This window comes from Oryx dammah, unplaced genomic scaffold (assembly GCF_014754425.2).
Source record: "Oryx dammah isolate SB20612 unplaced genomic scaffold, SCBI_Odam_1.1 HiC_scaffold_15, whole genome shotgun sequence".
NCBI lineage: Eukaryota > Metazoa > Chordata > Mammalia > Artiodactyla > Bovidae > Oryx > Oryx dammah.
Genome location: NW_024070199.1, coordinates 17,850,012 through 17,862,019, shown reverse-complemented (window position 1 = coordinate 17,862,019; position 12,008 = coordinate 17,850,012). Strand labels below are relative to the sequence as shown.

General features: G+C 41.4%; 1 protein-coding gene across 5 annotated transcripts in view; it reads right to left on the bottom strand.

The window, feature by feature from the left end:
• PAK1 (p21 (RAC1) activated kinase 1) overlaps window positions 1–12,008 on the bottom strand; it is a 162,232-nt gene that overhangs the window by 34,177 nt on the left and 116,047 nt on the right. For all 5 annotated transcript variants that reach the window (XM_040255635.1, XM_040255639.1, XM_040255634.1 and 2 more), the window contains 3 exons: window positions 11,667–11,783; window positions 8,386–8,560; window positions 6,033–6,096 (listed from right to left, as the gene is read on the bottom strand). In XM_040255635.1, the coding sequence (XP_040111569.1) occupies window positions 6,033–6,096; window positions 8,386–8,560; window positions 11,667–11,783 (356 nt within the window). The remainder of the gene's footprint in view (window positions 1–6,032; window positions 6,097–8,385; window positions 8,561–11,666; window positions 11,784–12,008) is intronic.

Sequence of the window (12,008 nt, the reverse complement as noted above, 5' to 3'; positions counted from 1 at the left end):
TCCTTTCTCTCACTGGGAGTCACAGTCCACCTCACCTCCCTAGGATTCCCTCCAACACTGTACTGGTCTCTGTACCTGTTATGGGGCAGCTCAGATTCTAATCTGGTCCTACTCCTGTGTGTTCTTGCCTCCAATGTCCACAGCTATCAGAACTAGTGCATTTTCTTTTGTGGGAGCTCTCAATGTCCTTTTATATATTCCATAGACAAAGAGTCTGCCTAGTTGACCGTGTGGATTTAATCTGCAGCTTGAACAGCTGGTGCCAAGGTTTGGGGTCTTCTTCCTTAGCCACATTGCCCCTGGGTTTCAATTGTGGTTTTATTTCCACCTCTGCATGTGGGTCATCCACTGGAGTTTGCTTCTGAGGCTGCTCTGGAGGATTTGGGTTTGCCCCTGTGAGGCCAGGTATGGAGGTGGTGTATGTAGCTGCTTGGATCGCAGGGGTTCTGGCAGCACCAAGTACTCAGGGGAGTTGGAGGCTAGGGCAGCAGGAAATATAGTGCTCTCAAGGGGTATGGCAACCAGTATTGGCCAATATGCTCCAATATTCTTGCCTGTAAGAAACCCCCTCCCTAACAGAGAAGGCTGGCAGGCCACAGATTAGAGTAACAAAGAGTCAAACACTACCGAAGTGATCCTGCGAGCACAGATGCAAGACATTTTTTTACCTGTGGCAGCTCTGCCCCATTGAGAGTTGAGTGTGAAGGTGACCCAGTCGCTTGGCTTACGGGGACCCTGGCGGTGCCAAGTGTGTGGGGACACGGACTGCCTCTGCAGCAGGAGTTATGGCCCTATCAGAGTCTTTTTTCAAGCCTCTTATAGCTGGCTATCAGAAGGCCTCTTTGGCCAGTCTTTCTCTGTAGCTCCGCCCATTCAGGTTCTTAGAAGGCTCCCTTGCCTGGGGTCCTACCCTGTTGTTCAGTGCATCAGGCACATAGAGGGGCCCCCCTGACTGGGGTCCTATTCTGTAGACCAGCACATCAGGCACTTAAAAGGGCACCCTGGGTGGGGTCCTACTCTGTAGTTCAGAGTGTCAGGCATTTGATAGGCCAGACTTTCAATTGTTCAGCAGCTGATGTTGGCATGTGTAGAGAGAAGCTATGGTGATGGAGCCACCCCTCTATGCATGACTCAGCAGTATCATCTTGCTTCCATGGCTGCCTGGCTTTCCTCCACCAGCATTTCCCACCACAGTCTCCTCCCTCACATCCCCTCCATTTGTCTCTCTGTAGTCAACAGCAGCCCTTGCCCAGGGATTACTCCACAATCCCTTAACTCCAACTCCCAGCCACTACGCCTTCCAGGGGGCCTGCATCCCTGTCTGAGGTATGTATGGCTGAGGCAAGGACTGTCTGATTCTCATTTCATTTAGGCTGCCACAGATCAGCTGTTTCACTCTCAGCCTTAAATGTTTCTCCTCTGGTTCAGACAATTGCCCCAATGTGGGGATTGGACCCTTGCTTCAGTTCCCCCACTGGCTGAGGGTCCAGTCCTACTAATACTCCTGTTTCTCCCCCTAGTTGCTTCATCCTACCGAGTTTTGCATGGTTTTATATATTCCTTCCACTGGTCAGGCACTCCTGTCCACTCTCAGCTGGAATTCTGCATGCACTTCTGTGTGTGAAGGTGCATTCCTGACGTATGCATGGAGAGAGATGTACCCTACGTTCACCTAATCTGCCATGTTGTTTTTTCTAAGATTTTTTTAGGTGGACTATCTTTAAAGTCTTTATTGAATTTGTTACAATATTGTTTCTGTTTTGTTTTGTTTTTTGGCCCTGAGGAATGTGAGATCTTAGCTCCCCAACTGCAACCAGGGGTGCAGTATCAAACCTGCACCTCTCCATTGGAAGGCAAAGTGTTAACAACTGGCCCACCAGGGAAGTACTCCATGTATAGTTTTAAAATAATGGAATGTGGAAACATCAGCATAGGTGCTTAGTAAGTATTGCAATCCTCTCATCACTAACATACCTGTCAAATAAGCAAGGACAAAACTTTTGCAGATAGTGCCTATTTATGGGCCACATACATCTGCATATGCATATATATAAAATATATAATCAACAGTTTGGGAGGTAAAAGACCGTGAATCCACAACCCCTCTCCCTTAAATGAAGAAACTGATGTCCAGAGATAGGACCTGACTTATCCACACTTGTCTGTGTACCTTTCTTCTACATTGTTAGTATCTCAATGTAATTAGCTGAAGAAAATACCATCCCAGATTACTCAGAGCAAGGAAAATAATGTCTTCTCAATGTGTTAACTACGTTACACTAGGTCAGACTCAGAAAAGCATGTCTAATAGCAGAAGCACTGGACCAGGGAAAAAGGAGATCCACTCAAGTCCAGGGCTAGTTTGAGGATTAAATTGAACAATAGATGCAAATAACAGTTGTAAGCTATAGAATACTGTACAAATACAACATCAGTACACTATGCATTACTTTATCTTATTTCAGAAGTTCTTAAGATATATAGGAAAGAAACCTGAGGAATTCCCTTGCATTCCAGTGGTTAAGAATCCACCCTCCAATGCAGGGGATTCAGGTTCGAGCCCTGGCTGGGGAATTGAGATCCCACATGTCTCAGGGTAACTAAGCCCACATGCCTCAACTAGAGAGCCCATGTACGGAAAACTACGAAGCCCATGCCCCACAACTACAGAGCTCACACACTCTGGAGACTGCACAACACAACTAGAGAGAAGCCACCATTCCACACCTAAAAATCCCACATGCTGCAAGGAAGATCCCATTTGCCACAACTATGGTGCCACAATTTTTGACGCCCTGATGCATCAAAAATTTGAAAAGAAAGAAAAAACAGAAAACTTCAATGTCTTCCTTAACAACAATGCTTTCATTCACGTAACACTGAGAGCTTTCTACAAGCCAGTTTTTTCAGTTTCTTTTTAATTTTAGCTAATTGGGTATCTCTATAGAAATCTCATTCTTTTTCTTTTTTATATAAAGGCAAACTTACTTTTTATATAAAGGCATAACTAAACTAATCTGCACAAATCTTAAGTATACAACTTGATTTTTCAGTATGTACACACCTACATGTTCACCATCAACCCCTCAAGGTTCCCTCATGCTACTTCCTAATCCTCCCAAACACAACCATTATTCTGACTTACATTAGCATGTATTATTTCTGCCTGTTCTTTAATTCCATATATTAAAAAATCACACAGTATTTGGTCTTTTATATCTGGCTTCTCTTGCTCAAAAACACTTTTAAGACTTATCACAGTATAATTGTTTGTTTGTCTGCCTATCTCCTTCTGTAGATATGAGGGTCTCTCTGAAAGCAGATACAGTCCGATTCATAGCTGTACTCATGGCACCTAGTATCTAACAGAGATTCAGCTAAGATTTGCTGAATCAGTACACTGAGGTCAGAATACAAAATCCAGAAAAAGAACCAGAGAGTAAGAGATATGATTTCTGTCATCCACTACAGTCAATAAAAACAAGACCAGGAGCTGACTGTGGCTCAGATCATGAACTCCTTATTACCAAATTCAGACTCAAATTGAAGAAAGTAGGGAAAACCGCTAGAACATTCAGGTATGACTTAAATCAAATCCCTTATGATTATACAGTGGAAGTGAGAAATAGATTTAAGGGCCCAGATGTGATAGATAGAGTGCCTGATGAACTATGGAATGAGGTTCGTGACATTGTACAGGAGACAGGGATCAAGACCATCCCCATGGAAAAGAAATGCAAAAAAGCAAAATGGCTGTCTGGGGAGGCCTTACAAATAGCTTTGAAAAGAAGAGAAGAGAAAAGCAAAGGAGAAAAGGAAAAATATAAGCATCTGAATGCAGAGTTCCAAAGAATAGCAAGAAGAGATAAGAAAGCCTTCTTCAGCGATCAATGCAAAGAAATAGAGGAAAACAACAGAATGGGAAAGACTAGAGATCTCTTCAAGAAAATTAGAGATACCAAGGGAACATTTCATGCAAAGATGGGCTTGATAAAGGACAGAAATGATATGGACCTAACAGAAGCAGGAGATATTAAGAAGAGGTGGCAAGAATACACGGAAGAACTATACAAAGAAGATCTTCACGACCCAGATAATCATGATGATGTGATCACTAATCTAGAGCCAGACATCTTGGAAAGTGAAGTCAAGTGGGCCTTAGAAAGCATCACTACGAACAAAGCTAGTGGAGGTGATGGAATTCCAGTGGAGCTGTTTCAAATCCTGAAAGATGATGCTATGAAAGTGCTGCACTCAATATGACAACAAATTTGGAAAACTCAGCAGTGGCCACAGGACTAGAAAAGGTCAGTTTTCATTCCAATTCCAAAGAAAGGCAATGCCAAAGAATGCTCAAACTACCACACAATTGCACTCATCTCACACGCTAGTAAAGTAATGCTCAAAATTCTCCAAGCCAGGCTTCAGCAATATGTGAACCGTGAACTTCCTGATGTTCAAGCTGCTTTTAGAAAAGGCAGAGGAACCAGAGATCAAATTGCCAACATCAGCTGGATCATGGAAAAAGCAAGAGTTCCAGAAAAACATCTATTTCTGCTTTATTGACTATGCCAAAGCCTTTGACTGTGTGGATCACAAGAAACTGTGAAAAATTCTGAAAGAGATAGGAATACCAGACCACCTAACCTGCCTCTTGAGAAATCTGTATGCAGGTCAGGAAGCAACAGTTAGAACTGGACATGGAACAACAGATTAGTTCCAAATAGGAAAAGGAGTCCATCAAGGCTGTATATTGTCACCCTGCTTATTTAACTTATATGCAGAGTACATCATGAGAAACGCTGGGCTGGAAGAAACACAAGCTGGAATCAAGATTGCCGGGAGAAATATCGATCACCTCAGATATGCAGATGACACCACCCTTATGGCAGAAAGTGAAGAGGAACTAAAAAGCCTCTTGATGAAAGTGAAAGAGGAGAGCGAAAAAGCTGGCTTAAAGCTCAACATTCAGAAAACGAAGATCATGGCATCCGGTCCCATCACTTCACGGGAAACAGATGGGGAAACAGTAGAAACAGTGTCAGACTTTATTTTTTTAGGCTCCAAAATCACTGCAGATGGTGAATGCAGCCATGAAATTAAAAGACGCTTACTCCTTGGAAGAAAAGTTATGACCAGCCTACACAGCATATTCAAAAGCAGACATTACTTTGCCGACCAAGGTCCGTCTAGTCAAGGCTATGGTTTTTCCTGTGGTCATGTATGGATGTGAGAGTTGGACTGTGAAGAAGGCTGAGCGCCGAAGAATTGATGCTTTTGAACTGTGGTGTTGGAGAAGACGCTTGAGAGTCCCTTGGACTGCAAGGAGATCCAACCAGTCCATTCTGAAGGAGATCAACCCTGGGATTTCTTTGGAAAGAATGATGCTGAAGCTCCAGTACTTTGGCCACCTCATGCAAAGAGTTGACTCATTGGAAAAGACTCTGATGCTGGGAGGGATTGGGGGCAGGAGGAGAAGGGGACGACAGAGGATGAGATGGCTGGATGGCATCACGGACTCGATGGACGTGAGTCTGAGTGAACTCCGGGAGATGATGATGGACAGGGATGCCTGGCGTGCTGCGATTCATGGGGTCGCAAAGAGTCGGACACGACTGAGCGACTGAACTGAACTGAGCTAGAAAAACAGGTCCCATATACTAGCAGAAGAGTCTGTAAGTTCTGTCTTTCATTTCATATTAGTGCTGGTAAGTCTCAGCACCAGGTAAACAAGGTTAATATGGAAAAGCAGAGCTATAATTTGGGAAGAAGGTTTTTGTGCTAAGAAAATAAATGGTTTTTGCACTCTCAATGCAGGAATATTTTTAGCAACAATGTCAACTAATGGCACATCTCACATATTAAAACATAATCTAGAAGCCTGAGATCAGCCTAATAAAACACCTTCAGATGGGTGAGGGGTGAGGTGGAGAATGAAGAAAAAGGTTTATAAGAGGCACAACAAAAGCAAAAGCATATATATCAGCACATTTTAAGTCATTTTTCTAGGGAAACAAAAGGTACCTACTAACCCTTGTCCAATCTTCTCAAACCGTGTGTATTTCTTCTTAGGATCGCCCACACTCACTATGCTCCCTTTGAAAGAAACAGAGAACATAAATCAGTTTTTCCCAGATCAACAATACAAAACAAGCTCCATGCTCCCCCAACTCTGAGCCAGCAAAGTTTAAAGAACTATCTCCAATACCCTATAACCACACTAAGGCGCTTAGCTTTCCCTCTTAAGTTTCAACCAAAAGTTTCACCTCCTTACCACTTTTATTAATAGTACCCTAATCCACTTCTAATCTCCTAAAAGTTATTCATTCATTTTTAAATTCATAAATTCAATAAACATTTACTAATTTTAATATGCTCATTTATTATGCACTAAGCCCTAGGTTGAGTGCAACAAATGAAGACCCAGTTAATGGACCCAATAGATGAGACCCAGTTAAGACAGTCTCTGCTCTCAAGAAGCTGTAATCTCATACAGGAAACAGATACCATGTATAAAGTTCCATGAACATATAATAATTGCTGTGATACAAAAAGAAGCAAAAATATAGACCAGAAAGGCCTCAGAAGGGAAATGAACCTGGACTAATTTTTACAGGGTTAGAAGGATTTTGCCAGGGAGAGAAAGTCAAGAAAGGGTTACAAAAAAAGTATTTCAAGTGCAAAAACACAGAGGTATGAGAAAGTTCACAGTTTCAAAAAAAAGTCTTCTGAAGATGGTAAAACTGAGCCCCACCAAAGGGAAGATACTTCCCCTCAAGGTCACACAGCAAACTGGTGTCAGAGTTAAGATTAGGAGTTCAGGTTTGGTCTCCCAGTCCAAAGCACTTTCCAATAATATCAATTACTGGGATTTGATACTTTTCAAATACATTATCCCATTTGATCTACAAATGAGACAGGGATTAACATTCCTATTTAAAAGATGAGAAAAAGGACGGTGAGGAAACAGTAGAAAATTGCCCAAGACCCAAGTTAATGATCTCATCTATGCTAGGGCTTCAATCCAAGGATCCTTAACTCTCAAGCCAATCTGTTTTTACACAATCCTATGTTCTAAGTATTACTGTTTCTGAAAAAAAATCTGATTCAGAGAAAAAGAATATATACAAGAGCAAATAGATGGCCAAGGTAAGTGGCTTTTCTTATTTCATCATTTCATAAGGGCTCTGGGTAAGGGCGAGGCTTCTCTGGTGGCTCAGACAGTAAAGAAATCTACCTGCAATCTACTTCCATCCTGGGGGCAGGAAGATCCCATGGAGAAGGGAATGGCTATTCACTCCATACTCTTCCCTGGAGAATTTCATGGACAGAAGAGCCTGCTGGGCTACAGTCCATGGGATTGCAAAAAGTTGGACATGACTGAGCAACTAACACTGGGCAAAGGCAACTTTGGAGAGAATGAAAATTTTTTTTTAAAGTCAAATAAGAATTATCAGGATGAAATCAAAAGCCACTAAGCTGAGGAACCAGAAACCTCAGCTTTAGAAAGCAATGCCAGGGGGCAGACTTCACCAGATCAGTCACATCAAATCCTCTTTAGACATAGATAAGTTCAAAGAATAAATCAAAAGCCTTGTCAGATGTTTTTTTTCAAGCCTACAGGCCAACCCATTCCTTTCTTCTCATATGAATTCTCCTGCAGATTACTGAAAAAGAGAAATAAGCTGCCCTAATATTTCTCATCACTAAAGAAAGCAAAACAGGAGTTCCCACCTGACTGCAAGAAATAGCATGCTCTGATTACAGGAGCACAAGCTGCATGCTAATCCCAGATCTGTCACTTTTTGGCTTTTTGCAGAGTATTTAGCACTCTTAGCCTCAAATAACTGCAAAAAATAAGGATTATAATGTCTGTCTTCACAGGGCTAAAATGAGGAATAAATGTTCATTTGGTACATACTGCAGGCTTACAAAATGTTAGTTTCCCTTCCTTCTTTTTCTGCAACCAAATGGCAGGTCCATCTTCTGCCAACAGAAACATCAATAATCAACACAGCACTCTTCCTCACCAGGTTTACACAAGGCCTCAGTCTTTCTCAACACAACCTTTCAGATTATATTGTAAGTAAAAGCTATTTTATATCTCCATAAGCCTGTGGTAAGTGATTCCCAGCCTTTGAAGTGGGCTATTCACATACTCTCTCATCATATTCCCACCCTAACATAGCATCTAATCAGGGCTGGTGAGACAGAGGAGGTGGGTATAGGGACGGGTGAGAAGAGGCACAGTCTGGCAAGATATAAAGCACAGCCTCCACTGACAAACACCTAGCATAGAACCTAGATCTTTATAGCAACAGAATTCTCTTTGTGCTCAACCAGTCACATACCAGAGGGAAAATAAAAAACCTACAAAGTGCTTACGTAATTTCTCCAAGATCTCCTCATCAGACATCTTAGGCTTCTTCTTCTGCTTCTCAGTATTCCGGGTCAGAGCATCAGGTGGAGTGGTATTATTCTCAGTAGGTGAAATGGGAGATGTAGCCACATCCCGAGTTGGAGTAATAGGAAGTGGTTCAATCACAGACCGTGTGTATACCTGCATTGTTGGTGCAAACATTTGGTGAGGCCAGCCTCTCTTAGATTTATGTGTTAGAACAACCAAAGAAGAACAAATCTCAGTAAACTCATCTCTTCTCCTATGCCTTTGGGGTGCCACTGCCTTCTCCATAGAGTTGCTAATGAAGAGTATCCTATGATACTCTTCCTCTACGCCCAGGCTGTGAGAATGGAATGATCTTCCTTGCTCTCACTTTTTACAACAAGGGTTAGTGAGAGTCTGAGCACTTAAGATAATCAATATAAGCTACACAACTCTCACTATAAAGAGTTTAAAGGATATCCTATCACTAGATGGGAATCCCATTCATCTGCAAAATTCTGTTCTTTCCCAAGCTGAAATGAATATCCTGTATTCCTGCAGTACTTTTCACTGCTAATACAACACTGAGCATTACCTTCATTTGAGTTATTCCCTCTTTAAATCCTGAACGCTCACAGAGAAAAAACTGCAATTGTTCTTCTTTAAGAGGCCATAAGATAGAGTTATTTAGATTATAGACTCTGGAACCTGCCTGCCCAGACTTAAATTCCAAATCTTATTCTTACCATTTGTATGACTTTGGGCAGACTACTTAACTTTTCTATGCTTTAGTTTCCTTGTCTGTAAAATAGTGATGCTAGTGATACTTATCTTATAGAGTAGTTGCTGCTGCTGCTGCTGCTGCTGCTACTGCTAAGTCACTTCAGTCCGACTCTGTGCGACCCCATAGATGGCAGCCCACCAGGCTCTCCCGTCCCTGGGATTTTCCAGGACTGGAGTGGGTTGCCATTTCCTTCTCCAATGCATGAAAGTGAAAAGTGAAAGTGAAGTCGCTCAGTCATGTCCAACTCTTAGCAACCCCATGGACTGCAGCCCACCAGGCTCCTCTGTCCATGGGATTTTCCAGGCAAGAGTACTGGAGTGGGGTGCCATTGCCTTCTCCATAGAGTTGCTAATAAACCATAAATTAATTAACATGTGAAATAAGCAGCATCACATTCAGGGGACATTAAGCTTTCAAATTTCGGCTAATATTATTATACTGCCTATTCATTCATTTCCTTAATAAGCATTTACTGAGAATCTGTTCTTTGCCTTGCTGTACAAAATGCTGCCCCATCCACTACTTCTGTGAAGGAAGTCTTGGAGAAAGTCCTAACTACAAGGCAGAAAAAGACAAATATCAGAAAAAAAGAACAATCTATATACTATTGAGGCTCAGAAGAAGTGATCACATGTTCTACCATCCGTCCCCAAGAGATGCTTCAAGGCATTTATCACTTTTTTCATAAAAACATCACAACAATTTTTGGGTTAGTCTAAAAGCTCTATGAAGGCAGAGAATCTGAGTCGTTCATCACTGCGCTTCTATATCTAACCAGTCATCTAACAAAAAGTAAGCATTCAGGTAAAAGTTTCATGAATCACTAAACAAATAAATGGGGTTCTTCAGCCGGATCTTGAAGGATGGACATGGTTATAATAGGCAGAAATGGAAGAGAACTTTCCACTAACTTATTGCTAGTGGAAATAGCAATAAGTTGAAACATTGAGATCAGACACTATTGTTTCTTCACTGACTACTCCTGCATAGTGATTTCTTAATTTTCTATTCTTGCACATGTAGACAAACTATATCCCTGGCACCTAAACATGAATTTCATGCCTTGTCCTTCTCCTTTAGTTCTGATATGGCTCCTTGAGAGGAAGAACCCTGCCTTTTCCTTCTCTAACATTCTCTTTTTCTGGCTCCCAACACAGGTCTGCTCATATAAAAAAGGCCACTGTACTATGCTGGAATATAACCTGGACCTGGGGTAAATTACCTGCTTTCAGTTCTGGCTATTTTGCTTAGAGACTTTGGATTGATCAATTTACCTCTCCAAATCTCAACTTCTTCTTCTTCTATAAATTAGGAATTAACAGTATCTTTTGGGGGGGAATGCTATGAAGATCAAATTTATCAGTTCATTCAATACTGCCTTTCTAAAACCTTTTAAGAACTATGTTAAGCACTCCAAACACACACATATATATGTGTGTGTGTATACATATATACACACACATATATATCCTCTACATATACATATATATATTTCCTCTACTTGTAAGGAATTCATGGTTTAATGGGAAAATTTTTTTAAATGAACATGCTTGCAAATCGAAAAAACCTTTCCAATGTGACATCTCTGGACAACTCTCTGATTCTGAAGCTCATTTTCCTTAAAGTGAGTTTGTAACCTACAGAAGCAGTGATTCCACAGATTCTGCTTATAAATTATAATTCTAAAAGGTCATCTAATCCCCTTGAATTGCCTCCACAGCATCTCCCATACTCAGTCAACCAACATCTGCTTGAATATTTCCATGAATTCTCTAGTTCAGAGAATCTTTTTTGTATTACCACAGAGTTTAAGCCCTAAATCATTCTTTCATTCTGAAGTTTTTGTCATAATAAAAAGTCCAAACAAAGAAACACTAGTAATATCATCTAATGATAGATCAGTGCTCAGTGATGCTAAAACATGTAAAACGCAGATTATGCAAAGTGAGGGCAAAGGGACCACGGCTATTATGAAATGCAAGAACCTCAAAGGAAGTTAAATAAAAATCACTGCCAATATCCAGCATCAAAATGCACTCCTGATGTCCAAGGTATTAATAGCACTAATGTTTTTACAAATTCTCTTGAGTCTTTCAGTATCATCAATAATGTCTTAAGAGCCTGAACACTGGACTTTAACAGGGAAGAAAAGATCTATAGCAGGCTAATTTGTTGCCACCTAGGAGATGGGAACAATTTATGTTACTTCTACACTAAGTAACACTAATTCTGTGTATCTTCCTGTCTATAAAGAAAGTAGGGCTAAGTTGGTACAAAGACCAACTATTTAGGACACCTTGGGACTATCTGCAAACCAATGATAAATAAATATACCACTTCCTGTCTTTAATCATACAGAAAGTACCTTTCAATCAAGGTAATTTGGTTATTTCACCACCTCCAAAATCTCAGGACCCCCACCAGAGTATTAAACTTCTAGACCTTGGCACCCATCCCTTACTCCCCACCTCCAAACTCTAATAAATCACAAAGACTCACAGATTTTGTGTGCTCTGGGCGTGGAGCAATCACTGGAGGTGGGGTAGCATCATCATCATCATCTTCATCTTCTGAAACTGGCGGCACTGCAGGGGTCTCAGACACCGCCTTCACATTCTGCACAGTGACAAAAGCCAGGTTCGTTAGGTTAAACCAACATGGAACTTAAACTACCAGGGTCACCAATCTCCCAGAAGAAACCTTCTCCTGACACTCTTTCTGAAACACACATCAGCCTCCAAGCTCTCCACCTTTGTAGCTGGCCTCAGGAACTCAGCCATCTCCCCTCTCTTCTTTTAGCTACCACTCCCCCTTCAGTCCCTGGAGGGCTTCCTTCTCCCA